Source organism: Populus euphratica, unplaced genomic scaffold (assembly GCF_000495115.2).
Source record: "Populus euphratica unplaced genomic scaffold, PopEup_1.0 scaffold45.1, whole genome shotgun sequence".
NCBI classification, from domain to species: Eukaryota; Viridiplantae; Streptophyta; class Magnoliopsida; order Malpighiales; family Salicaceae; genus Populus; species Populus euphratica.
Genome location: NW_011499886.1, coordinates 83,314 through 107,611, shown reverse-complemented (window position 1 = coordinate 107,611; position 24,298 = coordinate 83,314). Strand labels below are relative to the sequence as shown.

The following is a 24,298-nucleotide window of genomic DNA, read 5'->3' as shown; positions in this document are numbered from 1 at the left end:
ATGCAAGCAGAAAGCATCTCCAAGAGTAGAGTCCCACCCAAAAAAATCCATATTTGTAGTTTTTTGTCATGGCAATCAATCTTTCAACTTGTTTCCATAACCTACTCCAGCCTAGTAGAAAATCAGCGTTCTCTTCTGTCTCACAACAGCTATCCAATCGAAGATGTCGAGAACCATTAAGAAATTAAGGTCAGCTAATTTAGAACTTGAAATAATAGCTCACACGGGCTAAGTGATAAGCTGACAATATATCAATATTTATGGCAATCCAGGGCGCGACAGCTCCAAGGTCACTGTTGTTCTATATCAATATTTATGGCAATCCAGGGCGCAACAGCTCCAAGGTCACTGTTAATGATTGGTTCACGTAAAAATCAAAATATAGCTGACATGCAAAGCACTGGAAACAGGTAAATTCCAGCCTCATCTATTGAAACAATTCTCACTATAAGAAAACATCCCTTACCCTCTGATTGATGTCAATATCCGACCATGATCTCTCATTCAGTAATGGGTTAAAAAACTAATGCCTCTCTAGATAATCATGCTAGGTTACTGTACAGCCAAGAAATTTGCAAAAAGAAAGGAAAGGAAGAGGTCCAATGTGTTGTACCGGTCATTATTTATTTTGTATTTAACTATACCAGAACCCACCATAAAGGCAAAGGACAGGCTCAATTAGACACCTAAACCTGAACCTAAACCTAAACCGCTAAGAATCCCACGTATAAGCAAAACCATTTTAATCTACTTTACATAAACTAAAATAATTTCAAGAGCAAGATATCATCAAACAACAGTTCATTAAAACACTCAAGCCACTCTATAAAAAACTCTCGTTTTCTTTTTATAGACATTAAAACACTCAAGCCACTCTATAAAAAGCTCTCGTTTTCTTTTTATAGAAGCCTGCGACCCTGGGCGAATAACAATCTCCTTCCTCGTTCATCTATTCTAAAAATCATAAATCGGACTTGAAGGCTAATCATTTTGGTTCAGCTTAGGAGTCGATTCGGGACTAGATTCATTTATATATTCATGTCTAATGCAATCCGATCAATATTATCCAGCAAACCATACACTGCGAACAGGCCTGGGGAATCGTTTATTTATGCTTTCATTAGGTGTCCAGGGACTTGGTCTAAGTTCAGAAGGCTAATCTCTGTAAGTACGAGCAGTAAAAGAAAAGCTGATTTCGTATGGTCTGGAACCTGACAAAAGGGTGACAATCACAAGCCATTAGTGTTATAAAAGAAATCCATCCAATCAGCAATAAGCAAACCAGACAAAGACATTGAGAACACCAATATAATCAGCCACCGTAGAAAGAGGCATATGAAAAGCGGAAATTTTATCCTCCATCACAGAAGTTTTTCCTCATGTCAAAGCAGCTGCAACAACAAATCTTATAAATGGTGCAGATATAAAATACTTTTTTAATAACAATAGTAAAACATAGGAGAACTTTGCTAGACAATCCAAGATCACACAGAAGTGCATGTGTACATTACATATACTGTGTGCAGAAATAACAAGAATTAGAATGACAAGACAATCCTACAAACATCAGATGCATCAGAAGTACCCTAAAGTGTGTCCGAAGGCATCCCAGTGATCATCTCTAGATCCATCTTGCAGCTGTCCCTCAAATCTTTCAGTGTCACGTATCCAGCTTGCTGCAAGGAAAATTTGGGATTTAAGTCAAAATTCACAGTTCACGATAATAAGAGAGTGATCAAAATAAGTCATCAGGGGCATTGATTTGAAACTCTTACGGAGTAACCCCAACCAAAAAATCAAAATTCAGGTAAACACAATACAAATGATTTCAAGGAAAGACACAATAGATCGTGATTCCAGCAATAGGAATTAGTAATCCTTCTGACAAACCAGGGAAAGGATCCAAATGTTCCACAGTGAGAAACGTTATCTAACAAAGCAAGAAAATCTACACTCACAAGGTGGCTGCTTTCATTAGCAAACATATCCTCCATGTGTCGAAAGTGGGACCTCCAGAGATCAGTGAGGTCAGGTACTAATTTCAAGGATTTGTTAGAGTTTACTTGGCTATGAATATCTGTCTGCTTTCCCCTAGCATAGTTATTAACCAAGATTCCCGCTTCTTTCTGACTCTTCCTCAATGCTGAGAGAACACATGAAGCCAACAGCCGAAAACAGGTACATCACATTGACAAAAGTCACAAAACATAGCAATTTAGAAAAACGTAAATGCAGTTCTAGCAATAATTAATTTGCTCTAGACACACATACCAGATTGTCGACCTTTAATGTCCTGGTAATATAGGTCCGACCAAATACAAGCAGCTGCTTGACAAATTGCAGAGTGAAAGGCTCTCTTTAGATACATACATACATATATGAGCAGTAAATTTCGGCAATCAATAGTTATAATGGAAATTACAAAGAAAGCAGGGCTTACAGTTACCTTTCAGGCAAAAAGAACAGGAGCAAGCTTTGAGCATGTCAAGACCTGCATTCAGATTGGCACAAACATCACCCTTGAGAGTTGTGCACTTTTCCGACTCAAACGATTTCAAACCCTGTGAAGTGGGCAACCTCGACCACTCAACAGACCCACATCTTTCTCTAGCTAACCTACCAACACCAGAATCATTGTCATCATTTGCAGAAGCACCACCGACTAATGCTTGACCAGCTGGATCGATCAGTATAACATTGGAGGTGAATTTCCCTTCGTCATCACTATATTTTGTGCAGGGCCCAGAGCTCGTATGCACTGAACCACTAGATGCACATCTAACTTCCCCAATACTGTGTGTACCTGCACCGCCACTCTTAACAAGATCAATACAGCCATCTATCAAATTCGATGTTTCCTTATTATCACTAGGCCTATCTGCGACAACAGACACACCAGCTACATTCTCCTCTGAAACATCAATCTCACAGCCAGTAGTCAACGAATTGCAACCTTTCCCAATACCACCACATTTCTCTTTCACCAAGTCTTCAACTCCTAAACAAACTTGTTTTGCAGAACCTGAATCCCCATTTACACTATCCACGCTCTTACCATACCCATCTCTAGATTTAAGCCCCAGATCACCCGAAATCAATGAAAACACCCCTTTTGCCGGAAAATTGGTCACATCACCCAAAGCAGCACGCGGTTTGGAAGTGAAACTATCTCCACTCATGGTTAGTCCTACAGAAACAAGAAAGAGGTGAAAAAGAACCAGTAACGAAATCAACTTCCAAATTCACAAAAACGAAAAACCCACTTCCCCGACTAGCTAAAAATCAACGAAATTTGAAGCGAACCCACTAATCCACGAGACCTAAAGAACAAAACTTTTGAATTCGCCAACAGATATCAACGTAGACAACGTTAAAGTAACCAGTGAAAATAATGCATTAAGCAACTAAAAAAGAAAACACCTTGTTTTGTAAGATGCTGAATCTGGACATTTATTGTGGAAAGATTGATGGTAATGGCAAGAAGCCTTAAAATCTGTGAAATTTTTAAATATCAAAGAATGAAAATGCGCGCGGCAATTAACATCTGCAAATTTTGGGTAACGAAAAGTTGACGGCGTAAGAAGTAATCCGGTTGAGGCGGGAACCACGTTGATTGGGTTTTGAATTACTTGGGCTCTAGAGCAGGATAGTGTTATTTAACATGGAAACCTAGTTAAGTTTGGGCTTTATGTCGTAGTAAGTGAAATTTAACCGGGTCAAATCTAGTAGAGAATAGATCTGATTTTTTTCTTAGAACACGTCATTTTAATTTATCATTCATATTATTTTTCAAAAATAAAATTTAAAAATAATATTATTTTAAATTAACATGATCAATTTAAATTAACTTAGTACCAAGTCAATTTTTATAACTTTGCTCGGTGATATCAGGGCTGAACAAATAAGTTTTTCATTTAAATATGGAAAAGATTATAGTGCCAATTTTAAAAAGAAATAAATAATGGAAAAGAAAATTACATTCATAGTTTCATACCCATCACATGTATGTATGCAATTACATGTGCGTGTGTTGTTGTTTGGGTTAATACAGTAACAAGTTATTGGTATTTGAACTACATGGCACGAAGGATAATACAATAACAAGTTATTGGTATTTGAACTACATGGCACAAAGGATGGAGAAAAGCTTTTTTTTTTTTTTTTACTTGAGTTGCATGGCCTAACAACAATAAATTAATTATTTTCTTAATAAAAATGTGTACATGTGCTTTCAATATTTGAAGGAATAGTTTGGAAAACAGTTTAATCTGTGTTTTTTAAAAATTTAATTTTTTTTAATTAAAATTTAATATATTTTATATATTTTAAATCGTTTTAATATACTAAAATAAAAAAAAAAATTTAAAAATAAAAAAAATTATTTAAAAAACATCCCGCCAAGAGCAACTTGGGGGTCGTATAAAGATTAGTCGTGGTACGCGCAAGCTAGCCCGAGCACCCACATTAATTAAAAAAAAAAATTACCTACCATGGTTATGTGTGCATGAAAATATTACCTTGATGGATTGTGAAAGAGTTGTCGTGATCTTTGTTAACATTTATGGACAAGGATCCCTAATTTGTTCGTAGTTAAATGATCACGATTACCTGGAAACGAGTGGTCATGGAGACTAGAGACGTGCCGTAAGCGAGAGTTCATGGGAAACAATCGAAGAAGATGAGGAGGAGTTATATAAATTATAAAACAGCTGCAAGCAACGCATAATGAGCACACAGAATCACTCGAGAGCAAGCTGCGATTGCACACATAATGAGCACCTTTTTTTAAGTTTCAGGCGCACAAAACATCTAAGCCGTAATGCTATGAATGCAGATCCATGCTTGTTTTCATCTTGCCATGAACTTACAGCTATGAATGCAGATCCATGCTTGTTTTCATCTTGCCAGGAACTTACAGCTATGGATGCAGATCTGTGCTTCTTTTCATCTTGCTGCCAGGAACTTACTTTCCACTTTTCTGTACTGAATCGACGTTTGCAGCTCTGGTTTCTACTTGGTATTTTCCATTCTAATTACCATTTCAGTGGTCATAATTTGATTTGAATTACGAGAATTAACGATTTTGAGGATTCTAAACTATGGTTTTCACAGCTTTACAATCGAAAAACTCCACTGCTTTAACACTGATCAAGTACAGGGTTAGTTTTAGTTAGTGGAAACTTAATTAATTAATGTGTTTCGTCTAGCCTTTAACACACTCCAACAAATTTTAAGAGCATCTATAAAAGTAAAAATAAAATACTAGAGTCAAATTAATAATATAAGTTTTTGAATGGCATAAATAAAACTTTTTGTTTATATACATTTTATTGGTTAAAAATTATTTATAACTAATTGTATTTTAATATATTTGATATATAATTATTTTTATAATTTGATAAAAATTGGATAACTTGATAAATTTAAAAATAATTTGAATAATTTTAAATTAATATAATATTAAAAAAATTAAAAAAAAACAATTTTATTATCCTCCCCCGGATAATAAAAATAAGATTAATTTTATACAAAATAAACTGAAAAAACATATTTTTTAAAACAATAATCAAAGAAAAAAACAGAATAAGCATAAATAATATTTTAATATTTTATTTATCATTAATGTAAACAGGAGAACTAAGTTAATATTTTTAAAATTTTTTTTGGCTTGTCATTTATAACATCCTTGTATATGCCCTAAATGAAATCTCATCGATTCTGCAAGTTGTCAAGGGCTGGAGCAGAGCGGCGAGGTATAATTGGTGAAGGGTTGTGACTGGTCAGTAGTGTATTTTTATTTAGTTATTATTGTCGTTATAGTTGACTTTGAGCGCACTAAGATGTTTCTAGTTTTCCTTGTTTCTGTATTTTTTTTTTTTTAAATCTGGAGAAAGGGACTTGTATTATTATTATTAGAAACGTCAAGATTAGTCAAATCTTCAATCTATTCAAGGGCCTCTTCAAGCCAATCGTACCATTCATCCAGGTAAGATCGAGTTTGGGGGCTGCTTTGTGACAAATACAATCTCTTTTTGCATGATTACACGAAACTGTAAGGAAGAACTCGCCAGAGATTTTGCATATTCAATAGCCATACTCACATAGGATTCATGACAGATTTCACCTCTCATAGCAAGATAGAGCGATTTCAAGGTTTTCCTGGACTTAACTCAGTTGTAAATCATTGTCCTTGTGCCAGCATGCTCTTAGTTGGGTTTCGAAAGTGCATAGCATAACTGGACAAGTGATTCTTGATTTTTTTTATTTTAATTTTTTTATGGTCCAGTTATAGACTCCCAATCTCAAGAAGAAATATGTCGTCTCCCCCAAACAGTGTCTTGAAGGGACAGACAGCACTACCTACAGATAAAGTTCAACAGATTGGGCTACTTGATGCAGTTAATGATAAATATGGAGGAGTTGTGGTAGATATGAAGGAACCCATGGACTCTCACATCTATGTTCCTTTGCTTAGAGCTTCGATATCCCAATGGAGGCAACAGGTAAATAAAACTGAGAACCTCCTTTTCGAAAAGATCATGGCTAGTTACTAAAAAGATCTTACGTGTTAACGCACCATGTTCAACTTGTTTTCATTTTTTCTTAAGGGCAAGAAGGGTGTTTGGATCAAATTGCCTATTCAACAAGCTAACCTTGTTGAACCTACAGTTAAGGTGAATCATAAATGCAAAGTGACAAGCCTCTGAAATTCGTACGCTTAATATTTCCAACTGGAAACAATTATAATTGATTCAATGTCTCCATTGCGTTCCTGGGCATGATAGAGTGTTTTTGTAATTAATTGTGCAGGAGGGTTTTAGGTACCACCATGCTGAATCAAATTACTTGATGCTGGTCTATTGGATTCCTGACAATCCTGATACTCTTCCTGCAAATGCTTCACATATAGTTGGCATTGGTGCCTTTGTTATGAACAATAAGAGAGAGGTACTTCTTCTCGACAGTAGCATTAATATATTTATGCTTTTCTCTAAACTTAAGGTGGTGGTGGACTATCGAGTAAGGAAAATTCAATTTTCTCTTAGTTCACCTTCTTGTTCCGTCATTGGTGGGCTGCAAATGTGATTTCTGATCTTCAAATCAGGTTCACGCTACAAAATAGTAATTTAAAGCATGGTATGGTTAGCAAATATAAAGAAATTCAATAAAACGCTAAAACAGTAATTCAGTTAGAAACTTTTGTTGGCTGGTTGTCATCATTATTCAAGTCCTATGTTGAGGTCAAATTATTCTACGTGGAAGGTGCTGGTAGTGAAGGAGAAACATGGATATTTCGAAGGTAAAGATGCATGGAAGTTTCCTACAGGCGTTGTTAATCAGGTAAGCATTATATGATGGTGGTTATATGTTAATGCTTTTTCACGGTGTGCACATGGTGAAATTTTGCATCCGCAGGGTGAGGATATTTGTGCGGCTGCAATTCGAGAAGTAAAAGAAGAGACAGGAGTAAGTTAAATTCCACAGGTTTCAAACAAAATTAAATACTGTTGTATTTTACATCCTCTGAAGTCTTCACATCTTTCTAACATTAATATCTCTGGCTTTATAATGGTTCAGATTGACACAGAATTTATGGAAATTTTAGCATTCAGGTAAGAAGATTTCTTCTCGTTAATCACTTCAATTTTCCATTCCTTTCTTTATTAGTTATCACTCAAATGTTTCCACTCCAAGAAAAAGGGGAACAGAAAAACATGAGATAAGAATTTCATTGTAAAATGACTAGACATGATGGACAATATTAAGGCTTTAATGAACACATTATTTATCTAAGCAAACCTGTTTAGTTGGTTTGGGCATGAAAAGTGAATGTAATCTCTAGTTTCGTATGCTTGATTATGGAGTAGACAGGTAGGATCAGATAATTCTATCTTTTTGTAGGCTTAATCTATCGCCTATTTGATAGCAAACCAGCTAAAGAAACCCTGTTTGGGATGTGTAATGTGCTCCTATTTACTCTTAGCCAGCCAGGCTCCCCTGCCCACCCCCAGTAGTGAGCTTCCATTAAATAGTCTGTTTTGGAGGCGTTAGGGTAGATATACTCAAGTTGCATAACCCAGTCTGAATAAGAAAAGGTCCTTCGATGTTGCAGGTGACATCAACCAATGATTTCTATCAGTGATTGCTGCAACATCAGTTTTGAGTATGGGGATCCTCCATGCTCAGTATAAGGCTAGTGGATATCGGTTTTCTATTATTTGCAAACTAAAACCAGAGTCGTCCATCTTTAATTGTGGAGGATACTAACATTAAAGATGAAATGTTTCAAGTCTTTGTACAATTTACATACGCTTGTTCCTGTTAATTGATTTCTCCTTTTTGTTTTATGCACAGCCAAACCCACCAGCAATTCCTTGGAAAATCAGATTTATTTTTTGTTTGCATGTTACAACCACTCTCCTTTGACATCACAAAACAAGATTCAGAGATCAAGGCAGCCCAGGTACTATTCATCTTTTTTACAGTTTATTTTCTTGTACTTGAACTGGACAGTAGTACATGTCAACTATTAAACAGGATAAATATTCTCTTCAAAAAATTAAACCAGTCATCGAAGTTACAATCGCATTATCTTACTTAAAAAAGCTACTAATGTGTTCCATCTTGAGGTTTGACATTTGTGAATGAAATGCTTTGGATACTTGATTTTGCGTCAGCATTTTAACTCAGTTTTTGGGCCCTTGTAGTTATGAGTTGAATGCACCCTTGTAGAGACAAGAACCAACACAATACGAGTATGAGGAATTTTCAGCATTACATTGTTGTGATTTGGCCATACATAGAATCATGTCAGATCCATGAATGCGAAAATCAGTGAAGCACTAGCATAATAATAGAGAAAACAAATCACAAAAAGGTAACTTATGACGTATTTAGAATCTCTTGTCTAAATGAAATATTTTACAAGAACCGACAAGGAATTCTCTTCATCATAAGCTGTTTTGATCCTTTGAAACAAGTAGGTCTCTTTAGGTTTAGGAGGGCCTAATGACTATAGCTCGAACCTATCCAGCTTTTACATTGTGATGGCATGCTGTTCACAGACTAACCATACCTACGATTTCTTTTTTTGGGTCAATATCAACAGTGTAGTTCATTCAATGATAAATCTATTATGAATTAATTGGAGAAAAATCTAAAATTTGAATCCATAGAGATCTCTAATGATTATACGAATAATAATCATTTTCTTTTTCCTTTTTTTTTTTTTGGCAGTGGATTCCAATCGATGAGTATGTGAACCAAACTTACAACCGGGAACACAAGCCATTCGAATATGTTGCTAAGATATGCTTAACTAAGTCACAGAGTAACTATGGTGGATTTTCAGCAGTGCATACACTAACATCGTCTGGCAAACAGCCCTATTTGTACTTCAATGGGCAAGATTTCAAACCGTGATAGCATTCTTCGTAGAATATGTAGTCGTTTTTGGGAAATTAATTAGTTAGTGTATGAGCTAAAATATTCTCACAGGGCTTGGTCGTGTTTATTAGATTAAAGAAATAAATAGAGCATATGGGTCTTTCACTTAAGCACCAGACACGGTTCATGCAGGTTCATAGCTCTTTGCCTTCAACTGTGCATATGAACAGTGTGCTTTTATGTTTTTGTTCATTGAACTTTGAATTCTTGCAATTTCATCCTCCAAAATTATAATATTATTGTTTTTTTGCATGTAGTTCTTTCAATTTGCATTATCTTTAATGTGCTTAGTTTCTTAGGATTTTCAAAATGAATTGGTTTCGATTTTGTGAAATCAGAACTTCATTGGGGTTGAAGATTGGAAATAAATGAACAAGGATCATATTTGACAAAGAACAAAAATGCATTCCTCATTTAGATTTTTGTGTGGGAAACTTTAGTTTGATCCCAAAAAAACTTAGATTTTTTATCATCTGGTCCCTATTGTTTTGGAGATTCATGGTTCAAAATTAAATTTCATTTTCTTTGTGTTTTAGAATGAGAAATGAGAGAAAGTTGTCAAAAAAATTGGCAGAAAATGTTTGGATAGTTGCAATCTAGCAATAAGAAGAACAAGAACAATGTTTGTGTCAATGGATTAATCTTCTCAGGAGAAGTTCAATAAATGTGATGTTTTTCTATAAAGGTCCTCCAAACAAAATAGGCTGGGGATTGTTTAGGTTTTTTTTATTTTTTTTTATTGGGAGTAATTTTGGGTTGATAATTGGTTTGTTGAAGGTCATTAGGTGTTTTTGAATTGTTTTCAAGTGAATAAAATGAAAAATAAATTTTAGGAGTATAAAGACCTGAACTCTGATTTTTTTTATTGTTTTGTTTAGCCAGAGACAGTCGCCTGCACAACATGTGACCTGTCACATGATTATTAATAGAAAGAAGAAGCATGGAGCGGATGCTTTGTCATATATATATATATATATAAACGGAATAAGATGCACCGTTTGTTTTTATTCATGAAGCTTCTTTATTAAGAATTCCCTTGGTCAGATCTCCTGTCCAAAGAATTCATGCTTGTCTTGGGAAAAAAAGTTTAGTCGCTAGGCGAGGTCAACTTATAAGCTAGTAGATCAATTATTTCTATTAGAATATAATATTAGGTTACTAAAAATTTGATCCCGCAATCATTATTATTTTATACTGTTCAACTAAAAACTTATTTTTAATTAAGATTTGAATTTCGAGTTTATAGGGCTAATCTACCGGGCTTGTTAAAGTTTAATAATTATTGTTATTGTTTTTTAACCATCAAGATTATATATATATATATATATAACAACTCTGTTGATTATAGTCTAAGATTAAAATAGAAAGTTAAGATAAAGATATTAAAAAAATAATATTTGTTTAAGAAATTAGATCTCGAAAGTTTAATTAATTTGAATTAATAAAATTTTATTTTATTTTGTTAATTTTAAGTATTAACTCAAAATCAAAATTTATTTTTAATATTACAAAAGTTATATATAAAGCTAACTAAAATAAAACATTAATCTGGTCAACTTAACATGGAAGAATTAAATTGACAATAACAAAATTAAATAACAAAAAACCTCAAGAAAAAAAGGAAAAACAATGTTGTGGGCAACTACTATAACATACAGTGGATTTATTTTTTTATGTTATATTTTTATTATTATTTTTTAATATATTTTTCTATCTCGCATTGCCTCGTGTGTATGTCTGCAAACATCTTTTTATGATTTTATGATTTATTGAGCATCAGTTTTGTGAAACCATATAACAATTGTTAAATGAAAAGTAAAATAATCCAATGAAAAAAGAACACAAATGAAAAAAAAAATGTTTGAGATTTATTAAAGGGGAAGAAAAATGATCCAATCAAAAAAAGACTTAGATGATAAAAAGGTATCCAGTAAAAAAAAAATGGAAAAAATAAAGTTAGGATGATTTACTGTTTATATAAAAAATATATTATCCACCTTTGCATCAATGAAAATTAAATAAATGACTCGCATATGAAAAGTAATTTGTTGTTAATGTTAATTAAATAAAAAAAAAGGAAGATGTTACTGTAATATGAATATTTTAAAAGAAGTAAGGAAATCTAAGATTTTGGTAATTAAAAGCGAACGCATGTGTTGCTAAATAATAACCCAAAAAACAAACAAAAATAAAAAATACAAACAAAAATAAAAAATTATGAATCAAGCATATCATGCTTACTTTCATATAATTAATTTAAAGCGAACGCATGTGTTGCTAAATAATAACCCAAAAAACAAACAAAAATAAAAAATCATGAATCAAGCATATCATGCTTACTTTTATATAATTAATTTAATTTAACTAAAAATTAAAATTCTTTTTAGAATAGTTAGATTAAACAAAGGTTGGAAAATAAATATAAGTTAACCTTGTTAATTTCAAAATCACATAAAAAACTTATAAAAAACAATTAAATAAAAATAACAAAATATTAGTGGAGAAAACTAAAAAAAAAATATCTGAAAAAAAAATTAAGTAAGTCTAGGTGAACTTTATAATTTTGAATTAATATTTTTAATCTAGAATTTGTTAAATTGTAAGCTTGAGTTAAATTATGAAACTTAACATCAACCAAATAAAAAATTAGAGAATAAAATCAAAAAATTAAATTAAACTTCTTTAAAGAAGCTAAATTTAACAAAAACTTAACAAAATCAAAACAACCGTTGTTGTTTTAAAAAGAAAAGTAAATCCCTTAGAAGGCAAATAAAAAAAATATTGAAGGATAAAATTATATATAAAAAAAAAACTTAAGAACAAGGAAAAAAATAAAGCAAGTTTAAGTAAATTTTGTAAAGATATGTTAAACTCTCAAATTCGTAATTCATTAAATTCTCAATGCAGACTTAATCTAAAAGCTCAATATCTAAAAAATTAATTGTTAGATGAAGAAATCAATCAATTAATTTAATTTAAAAACAAAATTCCTTTAGAATATCTAAAATCAACAAAGACAAAAATAAACAAAAACCAAGGCAACATGTGTATTTTCAAAATTACTAAAAAATACAATAGAAAGTGGGGGAAAAAATAACAAAATGATGGAGAATGAGAAAAAAATGTTAAAAAAGAAAAGAAAAAAAGAAGCAAGAAAACTCTTGTTAACTTCATAAACCGAGGTTAAACTCTTAAACCCACAACTCATTATATTTTAGATCTAAACTCAATTAAAAAACTAAACTCCTAACTAATTAAATGTTAGATTATGAAATAAAAAAAAATTAATCTAAAAAAGTCTTGCAAGGTGAAAGAAAAAATAATAAAAAGGATTAGATTTGATAGAAAAAAAAACTCAAGAATAATGATATTGCAAAAAACAAATTACAAAAATCAACTAAAATAAAATAAATAGTAATCAAGAAAATAAAAATTAAATCTAATAGATAAAATATATTTATTAAGGATGAAATTAAAAAAAATTCTTAATTTCATAAATTATTCTAAACAAACAAAATTGTAATAAAAAGAATAAAAATGAAATTAAAAAAAATTAATTTAAAAATTATTCTATATAAAAAATTATAATGAGAGAATATAAATGAAATCTTGATAACAACACAACTCAAAGGCTGATGTGAATATTTTTAAGGCTGGCATGAAAATCATGTAGGAGAGAGGAAAGAAAAAACTAAAAAGTTCATGCTTATTGTACTAGAAACAATTAAGCTATACATATCACTGTATGTGAAGGGAACACCGAGATGCTTTAATTATTATCTTGAAAACTCTCCATCCAAACTCGCTAGAAATTGTTCACATGCTTCCAAATTTTTATTATTATTTATAAAATTATCTTGTTGTTTTTAATGACATTTAATAATTATTAAATAACTAAATATAAAAGATAATAGAGCCCTCCATCAACAATAAAGTTCACAGCATGTCATCTGATTATTCAATAAATTATTGTCAGCAAAAAATAATTGCAGATATAGCTCATAAATGATGAGAGACCACGACGTTGCTTGTCCCCGCTAGGGAAAATAAAAATAAAAAATAAAATAAAATGATGTCTACTCCAATCCCATGGAAACAGGTGGAGACTGCTTTATTAAGATTTACACACACTGAATCATACATAAATATATCCACATGTTTATAAATACCAAGGAACAAGTACCACCAACTTTGAGGGATGTGATTTATTGGTTTGATTGTAGGGTTTTTTTTTAAAAAAATTATTAGTTTGGGTTTTATAAAATTTAAAATTATTAAAAATTTATATAATTATTAATTTTAAAATTTAAAATTAATTTCAGATATTTATATTAATTAAAAAAAGTAAGTCCCGCGATATTGGACGAAGAAAATTTATGTTTGTTTGATAAACCTAAGATCCCAACCTTTTTATTAACTGAAAAACAAAAGAGAGGCATGGTGTCCAAGTAACATCAAAATAATATGTTCAACCTTTTGTCTCCCTTGCCGTTAAAGTTTGTTTGTGGGGAGGCTTTGTGTCTCCTTTCTGCCGGTTTCTTTCTATCTCGATAATAATAATATTTTATTAGTTATTTTTTATTATATTTTTCAAAAAATATGATATAAAAAATATATATTCTATTATAAAAATAATAAGGATATCTTTACTTATAATTTTTATTTATTATCTCTCTCTCCCCTTCCCCGTATAAAACTATATAGTATAGACAAAGAAAGCAACCTCGCGATACCTTTCATCTCTGCCTTCATTCATTGATCACCACCACCAGCGTTACCACCAACCCCTAAAAAGGTACAAATGGAACAAAAGAAGCAAAATCCCACGGCCGAGAACGAAACACTTATAGTATCTCGACGAATCCAACGGGTCTCCTTGCACTTGGCACCCGTACCCCGCCCTCTGCATGAGCATGACACGCAGGAGCAGCTAGGGTTGTTTCCATGTGCAAGATCAGCAAAACTTGAGGTGGAAACGGAGAAGTTGTCGCTGTACATGAGAGGGAAATACAGAGAAATACAAGAGAAGATTTACGAGTATTTTCATGCAAGGCCAGAGTTGCAAACACCGCTGGAGATTTCAAAAGATGATCATAGAGAGCTATGTTGGAGACAAATGTATGGTTTGATTAAAGAAGCTGGTATTAGGCCTTTAAAATATGTTGCTGAAGATCCTGCCAAGTATTTTGCTATTGTTGAGGCTGCCGGTGCTGTGGATATCTCTCTTGGTATCAAGTTGGGAGTTCAGTATAGGTGAGTGACTGATCATTTCTTCGCTTTTCTCTTCTGGGTTTTGTTTTGTTTTTGTTTTTCCTTTTTTTCTGAAAGGTAGATAGGGAAATTAAGACATCGTATTTTTTCTTGTAATGCTTGCTTATTCATGAATTTCTGTTGAATATTTGCCTTCTCTGTACTTGGCATTCACTGAGGGTTCTACTGTGAATCAATTTATGCAGCCAGGTCTCTCTCTTTTTTTAATGATTTATTTCATACTGATGGTATTTGGATCATCTATCCTGAGTCATTCCCTTGTTCATGCCAATTACTCTGTTTCATTAGCTGTCTTTAGAATTTGTTCAGCTCTATGTTTCTTCATGTAGTCTTTTGAAATTTCTGCTTTTTTCCAGTTCTTTTTGGTTCATTCATGGTGTTGAGATTTAAATATGATAACCTGAGAAAAGCATTTAATTTTGTGACCTATGTTTTTCTGTTGAATTGTATGTCATCTGTTTTGAAGAAAGTTTTTGAAATTTGCAGCCTTTGGGGAGGCTCTGTGATCAACCTAGGAACCAAAAAGCATAAGGATAAGTACTTTGAAGGTATTGACAGTTTGGAGTATCCAGGTTGTTTTGCTATGACGGAGCTCCATCATGGTAATCTTTTCTACCCGTATTATTTCGTAACTTCCTCTCTGTGTTTCTGATATTGAATTAAACCTCTGCTGGTGTGGTATTAGCTACCTTAATATTTCTCCATTAATGTAATTTATCATACATCAACGACGTATCGCAACTAGTTCTCAGTTCTACCTGTAGCGAACTTCAGTAGGACTGCAAGTCATCATATTTAACATTTTTTTGAATTGTAAAATTGAAGCATTATCTTTGAGTAGACGAGGTTTCCTGCAGAAACATATTTGCTGCATAAATAGTGAAACTTTCTGAAGATATGAATGTGATAGTCCCTATTGAGTTGGGTTAGAAATGTCTGAGGTCCCAATATTTCATGTGGAAGGGCATCTAAGCATTGTCGTTTGTTTCCACTTCATTGTTATTTGTCATGACTATGATGCAGAACTGATTCATTAACTAAAAAAAAACACAAGAGAACAAATTGTAGATTATAGTCATTAAGCTTTTCATTTTTATGTTTTTATTTACTTTTCCATGAGAGTGTCGCATTGGGGTATGCATTTTTTGTGTTTTACTTGACATTTCTAGAATTGAAACTTTGACATATTTGAACTAAACTCAACGTTTGTGCTTCAAAGGCTCAAATGTTCAAGGTCTCCAAACAGTTGCAACATTTGATCCAATTACAGATGAATTTATAATTAACACACCCAGTGATGGGGCCATCAAATGGTGGATTGGCAATGCTGCAGTTCATGGAAAATTTGCTTCTGTTTTTGCTAAGCTGATGCTGCCTGCTCATGATGCTAAAGGTGTCTCCGATATGGGTGTCCATGCCTTCATTGTTCCAATAAGGGATTTGAAGACCCACCAGGCACTTCCAGGAATTGAAATACATGATTGTGGCCACAAGGTTGGCCTGAATGGGGTAGATAATGGAGCATTAAGATTCACTTCAGTAAGAATTCCCCGAGATAATCTTCTCAATCGATTTGGAGATGTGTCCCGGGATGGGAAGTACACGAGTAGTCTTCCAACCATAAACAAACGATTTGCTGCTACACTAGGGGAACTTGTAGGTGGAAGGGTAGCCCTTGCGTCTTCTTCAACTAGTGTCCTCAAGATTGCTAATGCAATTGCCATCCGATATTCTTTACTGCGCCAGCAGTTTGGTCCTCCCAAGCAACCTGAAGTTAGTATTCTTGATTATCAGTCTCAACAGCACAAGCTCATGCCAATGCTGGCTTCAACTTACGCATTTCATTTTGCCACTTCGTATTTGGTAGAAATATATTCTCAGATGAAAATGACACATGATGAACAATTGGTTGGAGATGTCCATACACTTTCAGCAGGCCTCAAGGCTTATGTGACGTCCTATACAGCAAAATCATTGAGTGTCTGTAGGGAAGCCTGTGGAGGCCATGGTTATGCTGCCGTCAACCGGTTTGGTATCTTGAGGAATGATCATGACATATTCCAGACATTTGAAGGGGACAACACAGTACTTCTACAACAGGTTGCACATCTCATTTTATCGTGTCCTTGCTTGAAAACCCTCAATGAAAACCCCTACGTTGTTTGTTGCATAAATCCCGAGGATACCAAAATTCATGTTGCTAAACTCTAGGAGTAACAGAAAAGATTTGAACTGTTCATGAGATGGAGTTGTCACTAAACTGGATGTAAGGTTCATTTATGGATAAAATGAAATAAGAACCACTATGAACATTACAATCTATCACTAGAATTCTGGTATTAAAGATTACTAAGCATTGTTTCTGTTCAGATGAAAGCTTGATCTGAATGTTTACTTGATACAGGTAGCAGCTGATCTCTTGAAGCAATACAAGCAAAAATTTCAAGGTGGGACACTGGCTGTTACATGGAACTATTTGAGAGAATCAATGAACACATACCTCTCACAGCCAAATCCTGTAACAGCACGCTGGGAAGGTACAGAACACTTGCGAGATCCTAAATTCCAACTGGATGCCTTCAGAGTGAGTTCTTGTCCTTGGTTTTTTCTTAAAAATCGCACGCATAAACCCAGCAATCATCTCTATTTTTTTCTAAAAATCGTGTGATTCTTCTTCTCACAGTACCGAACATCTAGATTGCTTCAAAGTGCTGCTGTTCGGCTTCGCAAGCATTCTAAAACTCTTGGGGGATTTGGAGCTTGGAATCGATGCTTGAATCACCTTCTGACACTTTCAGAGTCTCATATTGAGTCTGTCATCCTTGCAAAGTTCATTGAAACTGTGGAGAAGTACCTCCTAAACCCATCTACAGAACATCCCATCTTTTTTTTTGTTGTGTAATTTGTTTCTAATTTCCCGTTTTATGTGCTAGATGTCCTGATGCAAGTACACGAGCTGCTCTGAAACTTGTCTGCGATCTTTATGCCTTGAATCAAATCTGGAATGACATAGGAACCTATCGAAATGTTGACTATGTGGCACCAAACAAAGCTAAGGTATTCAAATGTCCTTCAGAATTAAAAAAAAAACAAAAAAAAAAGGAAAGAGAAAAAAAGTCATGATGTTTTGAACCAGAAGCCATATTGGTGCTACAACAATTGCCCCCCTGATTTCTGCATTTTAGTTCGTTAAAATGAGTTGGATTATGGAGAACATGTGGGTCTTCTGCATACTTTCATTCATTTTACTATCGCCTTGTGCAGGCAATCCACAAGCTGACAGATTACTTAAGTTTCCAAGTGAGAAATATTGCGAAGGAGCTTGTTGACGCATTTGATCTTCCTAATCATGTTACAAGGGCCCCAATTGCCATGCAGTCAGAAGCTTATGCTCAGTACACACAGTACGTTGGGTTCTGATTTTAATAGGAAGCTGAAGGCAGCAAAAGATAAAGCTAACAGCTAAAGCTTCCCACATAGGGGATGAATTCTCTCATTCGTTATTCTTGTTGTTTCGTCCTCGCTTAAAACTCTTTTGGTTCAAGGTAGAATAGCATCTCCGAAAACCTAAGCTGGCATCCTCTAGTGCGTGAGGATAATGTTGTCAAAATTGAAAGAACTATACGTTGTTGTAATTTGTTCAGCTAAACTCTTCCCAAAGGCAGCTCATGCATGGTTCAATTTTTTTTAATGAGAGAACAGGGTAACTGTTCGTATTGTAGAAAGAAGACAGGTACCATTCGAACTTAACTTTAAAAGTAATGGAATTTACTAGCAAGATGCAGGTAATGAAACTTATTAAGGATTCTATAAGAAAAGAAACCCCGTCAACCAACGGGCTTGATGTAACCTTCACTTTTGCATTATTATCTTCACACATCAACCAGGGTGCGAAGGCAATAGCAGATACAGCATAGTGAACAGTATTGCTAGAAATACAGCAACAAGAGCTTCTACAACGTTGCAAATTCACTCCCAAGCAAGAAATATTATATTGCTTCTCCAAAGCCTTTCGAAACAACTCATTTCGTATGTACAAGTTTCTATTTCCAACCACAAACTTGGAAATGCTTATACGTTCTACATTATATAACATTTAACACCTAAGCGGCCTGCAATTCAAGTAAGACACTCGAGCTGCTTCAGTTTTCTGCCTGATATCCTCGTACATTTTCAATGAAGCCTCGGAAAAATTGTTCAGTCTGTCAAGAACCTTTATCAAAATTGCATGTATGCAGTACAAGCTCGATGACACATCATCATTCCTTTCATTCTCTTTGCCTCCTGATTCTCCATTGTTCACATCAACTACTTTCTCTTCCTTTTGTAACTGTTCTTCTTGTTGCTCCATTAGGTGGTGCAAATCAGTTAAGAGGGTTCTGATGGCATTATTAAGTTCCTCAGATGGCAAACCTTTGATACCAGCCAACCAATCACGACAGAGAACAAATAAAGGTGGGGCCAAGAGTCTGCGAGGGGAGAATGGCTTCCTACTCTTGGAACGCTCCTGTGGTTGCAGGATGCAATTTTGCAGCCACCCATTTAGAGCTTCCACATAGGAAGCATGACTGTTAATCCAGTTTGCAAAGCTAAAACCGAAGCATTCGATCTCCGGCTGAAGCTGAGACATAATCTGCTTACGAGTATCTCCCTGAGGAGTTTCTGTTGATCTCCTTGAATGGTATGCTAATGAGATTGTGATGTACTGTGCATGATGGCATTCAAGCATGTTCTTCCACATCCTGATCAACCTGCATAGGCTCATTGATCATTAATATAATGCCAGAAAATAGTGATGAATTAACAGATATTTAGTTCAGTATGAACCTCAAGGGTTACAAACCTCAACACAACTGGACAAGTGACTTAAAGCTTCTATGCTCAACTATAGTAAGACAGACAAAGAATACAGACTCATACTTACCCTTGAATTAACTCTAGAAGTTGCGGCTGCAATTCTTCATCTCTTATTTTCTCAATCCGTTTTGATATTGAATCTACAGAATGAATTGCCACTCTTATGCGTGAATGTAGATCCTTTACAACAGCCCGGGTTTTGTCAATCACATGAACGCTTTGATCTTTGGCAAACTGGTGCCTAAGCTGGTCACACTTCCGATCATACTCTTTCCAGATAGATTCACCGGCCTGTAGACACAAAGCTGACCTTTAGATATACTATTCTATGAACAGATATCTATGTTTACAACAGAAATTAATAGGCATTCTGCACCAGCAAAACTGTCATGTGCATTCAAATGATTTTCTACATCACGCAATCAAGATTCTATCTGGTAATCAGCATATAATAATGGAAACATGCCCATAAAAACATAATATGACATGAACACCTTAAAATTGATATGCCCTGAACATTGTCAATACACATTTTCCCATCACACAGTGTCATGTAGGAAAAACTACAAAGTCAAGAGGGTCAAGAAGAAAACAATCGTATAAAAGCAAAAAGGCTTTAAAAAATACCTTTATTTCATCATAGAGTTTTCTTTCCCATGCATACAGTCTATCAAGGGTGGAGGAATGACTCCCTGCAATCATGCAGAACTCTTCAACAAAATCATTACCACTATCAGAGGCATCATCTTTTGTTGCCATGACAAGAGGATTTCTGGATGAAGATGACCTCAAAGATGCTGTCCGTTTCCATGTGATGACCTTATTCATATGTTCCATAGGTTCTACAAAATCAACGGAGAATTGACATAATGGAAAGAAATATGAAAAAACACACTGAGAAAGCTGTTTATGTCTTCAAAATCACCACAGGTTCTATAACGTAATTTGCGAATTCTTTCTTAACAGTTGATTGAAATATTGAATTGCCGCCCCCCCACCCCCCCAAGAAAAAAAAATATATATACTCCATGAAATGGAGAATTGACATAATGGAAAGAAATATGAAATAAAAAAAAAAACATTGAGAAAGCTATTTATGTCTTCAAAATCACCACAGATTCTACAAGACAATTTGCATGTTCTTTCTCAACAGCTGACCTAAAGATCGAATTGTCCCACAAAAAAGAAAAAGAAACATTGACTCGCAACAGAAGCTAATCTTACCATGAGAAACAAGTGCAGTCTTTCCACGACAGCAAACAAATTTTACAGCCACCAAAATAGCTGAGGCAGATGACCCCCCTATAAGAATGGAAGTGGTTATACTATGTTTGCACAAATGTTCGATAACTAAAAAATTTTCAAAAATTGCACCAACAAGCATCCATGGCATTTGAATTTAAGTGGACAAATAAATATGACAACTGTAACTCAGCCATTTGACTCATTTACAGAAATAATTACCTTTTGCCTCAGTATATCCAACCCTGATATTGTTTGCCTCAAGCATTCTGGAGACCTCCTTGCCAGATTCAGAGGCTCTAAAAAAGCGATGCTCTATATCCTTAATACTTGAAAGAAAATCCTTAGCTCTATGCGTAATGAACTCCGACGGATCCTCTCTCTCTGCGGACAAATTGTTCACAGCTACTGCTTTCTCCCTCTTTGAAACTGATTGTCCATGGGTGGAAACATTAACATTCTGCCCCTCTTCTACATGCCTCATCTGACCAACAAGTAGTTGTCCACTAGAACCTTCAACTGCTCTCAATCTAGATGATGTGGCAGTACCTTCCACTATGAAGTTACAACTGCCATTTTGAGTTATTGAATTGCCAGAATTTTCAACCCCGTTTTGCTCCACACCGGGCTTCAAAGTTTCTTCATGTACTCGACTGTTTTTATCCAAACCAACTTCTGTCCATTTTCCTTTTGCATCCACCACACTATGTTCAGCACCAACCCTTTCACTCCAAAACTCATTCCACCCTCCAATATCATCAAACTCCATATCCAAGTCACCATGCCCTACAAATCTAAAACTCTCACCAGTATCACTTGGATCAAAAAAATCCCAAGAGCCACCTGACTCAAAAGGAGGAGGAGGAGGCGGCGGCGGCATAGAAAACCCTAACGACTCATCCTCTACAAAATCACTACTATTATTCAAATTAAACTTAACAGTAACTGCATTACCACCTCCACCAGCTCTCATATAACTCATATTCAACACTGGTGGTGATATTGGACTCTCAAAGTGCAATGGTGAATCTGAGACCTCTGCATTGTGGGAGGGAGAGGGAGAGAGGTATGAAGAATGTGATGGAGACTTGTCAAGCTCGGTGGCTGAGGTTGTTGACAGAGAAGACTCTATCAAAACCTCTGCTTCAGCGAATCGCCGGAGAGCTACACCAATGTTTCTAAGAGAGTTAATGTAAGAGACATGAGCTGCTGCAAGATTGTACCTAGAATCGATTGCTTGCTTTATGAATTTCCTCCTTTCCTTGCACAGAGCCAAAGGTTCAGTTTTGTCAACTTTGGAGCTCGCAGAACCCATTTTTGAGCCAAAATACTAAAATACAGTTCATAAAATCAACTCCATTTCTCAAGCCTGTAAACAGAAAGTTCTTCAAATGAGGCAATGGCTTCAACAAAATCCAAACTTATGCACTGGGAAATAAACAGTACCCATAAAACCACTTGGAGAAATCCAAGAAGCTGAGGAAATGGAAAAAACACAGAGTATGAGAAAGCTAAAACCTTTCACCTCAAAATCACACACCCTGGTCAAGAAACAGAACAGACTTTTCCTGCCATGAGAACATAAAAGTTTTTTTCTCCAAGAAACGAAAAATCCACTTGGGGAAAGCTTTAATTATAGGATTGAGACAAGACCCGATAATGAAAAACGAAATTCTAACAGGAAAAATTTCAACTTTCTTTTCTTTAAGAAGAGAACAAAACAAGGCAAGAGCAGAGACGAGTATTTGTTTTCAAACCAGATACGAGGAAGGGAAGAGGACACTAGCTGGGAAGTCAAAAACTCAAGATATTAACAGAGACCTGAAAGGGAAGATTAAAAGCAATGAATGCAGGTATGGCACTGAAGCGCATCAGCTATCAGGACTTCAAAAAGGGCAGTTTTTTGTACTGTAAGAATGCGAGAGCCAGAGAGAAATGATGAAAATGCACAGAGAGCACATACAGAAGGAAAGAGAGACAGGTATCTGCAAAAGTTTGATAACAGAGCGGAGAGGGAAGGCAAGCCCTCGTTTTGTGTGCATAATAGTAGTGATGTTCACTGATCTGATGGAAAGAAAACCAATGCTATATTAACATTAATAAAAACTCTACACAGTTTAGCTAACAGTACAATTATCATGCTACCCTTCAATGGAAAAAGATAGAACCTTAAGGGTGGGGACGTGGGGTATCTTGCTTTTTCACTGCTCCGTTAACAAAAACTCTAATATGGTGTAAAATGGATTGTTACAGTAAAATGTTATGCTGTCCTTGAGTGGAAAAATATGAAGCTTGAGGCTGAGATGTTTTTGTATTTTTCACTGCTTCATTAATTATTAAGAAATTTTATAGGGTATTTATATTTTTTAAAAAAAATTCAGCTTAACTTTTTTTTAAATTAATAAAATTTAAAACTACTAACCAACAACTTTCTTGATTTTTCATTAATTTCTTAACCATAAAAATAGTTAATTGTTTTTAAAGTGAAAAAATATTGGATTATTAAATAAAAATATTTTAGGGTTTTCAAATATTCATGTAAAGTAAAAATGCATCCTGAACCTTAAAAAATAAGTTTTGTATTTAAAAATATTTTTATACAAGTATTTTGTGTCATTGTTAGTGTTATCAAAAACATTTTATTATTTTCATCTTGTTTTATAATTTTTTTAATAAGAAAAATTGCTGGTGCATAATGAACAACCAATGATCAAAACTAGTCTTTTGTCATTTCTTTTGATGCACCACTATATCTTGTTTTATATGGGTAATGCATGCTAGTTTACAGTGGATGAATTGTGCTCGTTAATTTTATGTATTTCTTTTTTTTTTCTTCATAGGTAATGTACAATATTGTTTTTTTACTTTTTAATTTTAATATTTATTCTCTTAATTTAGAATTTTTTTAATTTTTTTTATTTATAGAAGTTTTTGTTTCTTTTCAATTTATTATTTTTTAAATTTTAGTCATCATTCTTTTAATTTTTTATTTCTTTCTTATTTCTTTTATATAATCTTTTTTTCATTTAGTCATTTAATTGCAATTTCTCAAATGTGTTTTTTTATTTGATCTTTTTGATAATATTTTTCATTGGGATTTTTGTTGAAGTTTCTTTTACTTTCAATTTTATACTTCAATCAAAGTTTTTGTGGTTTTATTTTTTTAGTTTAATCCTCATTTTTTTTTATTAAAACTATTTTTTAAATTCAACCGAACCCTCCAATTGAAAATTTATATCTCTCTAATTAATGTTTCTTTCACTTTTTTAAAGATATTTTCATGTAATTAATTTTTTTTATGGTTTCATCTTTCGACAGTTAATTTATTAAGAATTGAACTTCATATGATCTTATCTTTCTACATTATTTTTTATATTGGTCTTGTAATTATTTTTAAGTTTTTTTTATGAATTTATTTTAGTCTCTTGATACCAAAATACAAATCTTTTCTTATATCAAATATGTATTTTAATTGTATATA

At 33.8% G+C, this 24,298-nt stretch overlaps 4 protein-coding genes across 18 annotated transcripts; 2 read left to right on the top strand and 2 right to left on the bottom strand.

The window, feature by feature from the left end:
• Positions 1-377: 377 nt before the first annotated feature.
• Positions 378-3,572, bottom strand: LOC105130266 (uncharacterized). 3 transcript variants are annotated; one of them, XM_011032688.1, is made up of 5 exons: positions 2,447-3,572; positions 2,272-2,325; positions 1,959-2,143; positions 1,586-1,676; positions 378-555 (listed from the first exon to the last, which is right to left on the bottom strand). In XM_011032688.1, exons 1-4 carry the CDS (start codon positions 3,177-3,179, stop codon positions 1,587-1,589), a joined length of 1,062 nt encoding a protein of 353 aa, XP_011030990.1. In that variant the 5' UTR covers positions 3,180-3,572; the 3' UTR covers positions 378-555; position 1,586. The 3 variants fall into 3 exon arrangements, with proteins under 3 accessions (XP_011030990.1, XP_011030989.1, XP_011030988.1); XM_011032687.1 differs by lacking the exon at positions 378-555 and adding an exon at positions 952-1,211; XM_011032686.1 differs by lacking the exon at positions 378-555 and having other exon boundaries at positions 1,335-1,676.
• Positions 3,573-4,871: 1,299 nt separating this feature from the next.
• Positions 4,872-9,670, top strand: LOC105130265 (nudix hydrolase 2-like). 10 transcript variants are annotated; one of them, XM_011032680.1, is made up of 10 exons: positions 5,735-5,779; positions 5,987-6,024; positions 6,102-6,503; positions 6,609-6,674; positions 6,811-6,948; positions 7,264-7,341; positions 7,417-7,467; positions 7,579-7,613; positions 8,356-8,464; positions 9,238-9,670. In XM_011032680.1, exons 3-10 carry the CDS (start codon positions 6,315-6,317, stop codon positions 9,421-9,423), a joined length of 852 nt encoding a protein of 283 aa, XP_011030982.1. In that variant the 5' UTR covers positions 5,735-5,779; positions 5,987-6,024; positions 6,102-6,314; the 3' UTR covers positions 9,424-9,670. The 10 variants fall into 10 exon arrangements, with proteins under 10 accessions (XP_011030977.1, XP_011030985.1, XP_011030983.1 ...); XM_011032682.1 differs by lacking the exon at positions 5,735-5,779 and having other exon boundaries at positions 5,826-6,024; positions 6,102-6,153; positions 6,287-6,503; XM_011032675.1 differs by lacking the exons at positions 5,735-5,779; positions 5,987-6,024 and adding an exon at positions 4,872-5,017 and having other exon boundaries at positions 6,287-6,503.
• Positions 9,671-14,156: 4,486 nt separating this feature from the next.
• Positions 14,157-18,465, top strand: LOC105130263 (acyl-coenzyme A oxidase 2, peroxisomal-like). Its single transcript, XM_011032674.1, has 7 exons — positions 14,157-14,700; positions 15,205-15,320; positions 15,938-16,818; positions 17,123-17,302; positions 17,402-17,568; positions 17,652-17,775; positions 17,983-18,465. The coding sequence occupies exons 1-7, from the start codon at positions 14,249-14,251 to the stop codon at positions 18,136-18,138; spliced, it is 2,076 nt and encodes a 691-aa protein (XP_011030976.1). The 5' UTR covers positions 14,157-14,248; the 3' UTR covers positions 18,139-18,465.
• A 199-nt stretch (positions 18,466-18,664) lies between these two features.
• Positions 18,665-22,884, bottom strand: LOC105130262 (uncharacterized). 4 transcript variants are annotated; one of them, XM_011032671.1, is made up of 6 exons: positions 22,343-22,884; positions 21,040-22,186; positions 20,800-20,877; positions 20,203-20,417; positions 19,643-19,866; positions 18,665-19,469 (listed from the first exon to the last, which is right to left on the bottom strand). In XM_011032671.1, exons 2-6 carry the CDS (start codon positions 22,130-22,132, stop codon positions 18,815-18,817), a joined length of 2,265 nt encoding a protein of 754 aa, XP_011030973.1. In that variant the 5' UTR covers positions 22,133-22,186; positions 22,343-22,884; the 3' UTR covers positions 18,665-18,814. The 4 variants fall into 4 exon arrangements, with proteins under 4 accessions (XP_011030973.1, XP_011030974.1, XP_011030975.1 ...); XM_011032672.1 differs by having other exon boundaries at positions 22,358-22,884; XM_011032673.1 differs by having other exon boundaries at positions 22,639-22,884.
• Positions 22,885-24,298: the final 1,414 nt, after the last annotated feature.

Excerpts from the sequence above, each read along its gene's own strand:
- LOC105130266 (XM_011032688.1), bottom strand. The coding sequence starts at position 3,179 with ATGAGTGGAGATAGTTTCACTTCCAAACCGCGTGCTGCTTTGGGTGAT. Across the intron at positions 2,326-2,446 it reads CTGTTCTTTTTGCCTGAAAG|CTGCTTGTATTTGGTCGGAC; the intron begins GTAACTGTAAGC and ends TTTGTCAAGCAG. Across the intron at positions 2,144-2,271 it reads CATTAAAGGTCGACAATCTG|CATTGAGGAAGAGTCAGAAA; the intron begins GTATGTGTGTCT and ends GTGTTCTCTCAG.
- LOC105130265 (XM_011032675.1), top strand. The coding sequence starts at position 4,887 with ATGCTTGTTTTCATCTTGCCAGGAACTTACAGCTATGGATGCAGATCT. Across the intron at positions 7,342-7,416 it reads CTACAGGCGTTGTTAATCAG|GGTGAGGATATTTGTGCGGC; the intron begins GTAAGCATTATA and ends TTGCATCCGCAG. Across the intron at positions 8,465-9,237 it reads CAGAGATCAAGGCAGCCCAG|TGGATTCCAATCGATGAGTA; the intron begins GTACTATTCATC and ends TTTTTTTGGCAG.
- LOC105130263 (XM_011032674.1), top strand. The coding sequence starts at position 14,249 with ATGGAACAAAAGAAGCAAAATCCCACGGCCGAGAACGAAACACTTATA. Across the intron at positions 14,701-15,204 it reads AAGTTGGGAGTTCAGTATAG|CCTTTGGGGAGGCTCTGTGA; the intron begins GTGAGTGACTGA and ends TGAAATTTGCAG. Across the intron at positions 17,569-17,651 it reads TTCATTGAAACTGTGGAGAA|ATGTCCTGATGCAAGTACAC; the intron begins GTACCTCCTAAA and ends TTTATGTGCTAG.
- LOC105130262 (XM_011032670.1), bottom strand. The coding sequence starts at position 22,132 with ATGGGTTCTGCGAGCTCCAAAGTTGACAAAACTGAACCTTTGGCTCTG. Across the intron at positions 20,418-20,799 it reads GACTGCACTTGTTTCTCATG|AACCTATGGAACATATGAAT; the intron begins GTAAGATTAGCT and ends TTGATTTTGTAG. Across the intron at positions 19,867-20,202 it reads AACTCTATGATGAAATAAAG|GCCGGTGAATCTATCTGGAA; the intron begins GTATTTTTTAAA and ends TTGTGTCTACAG.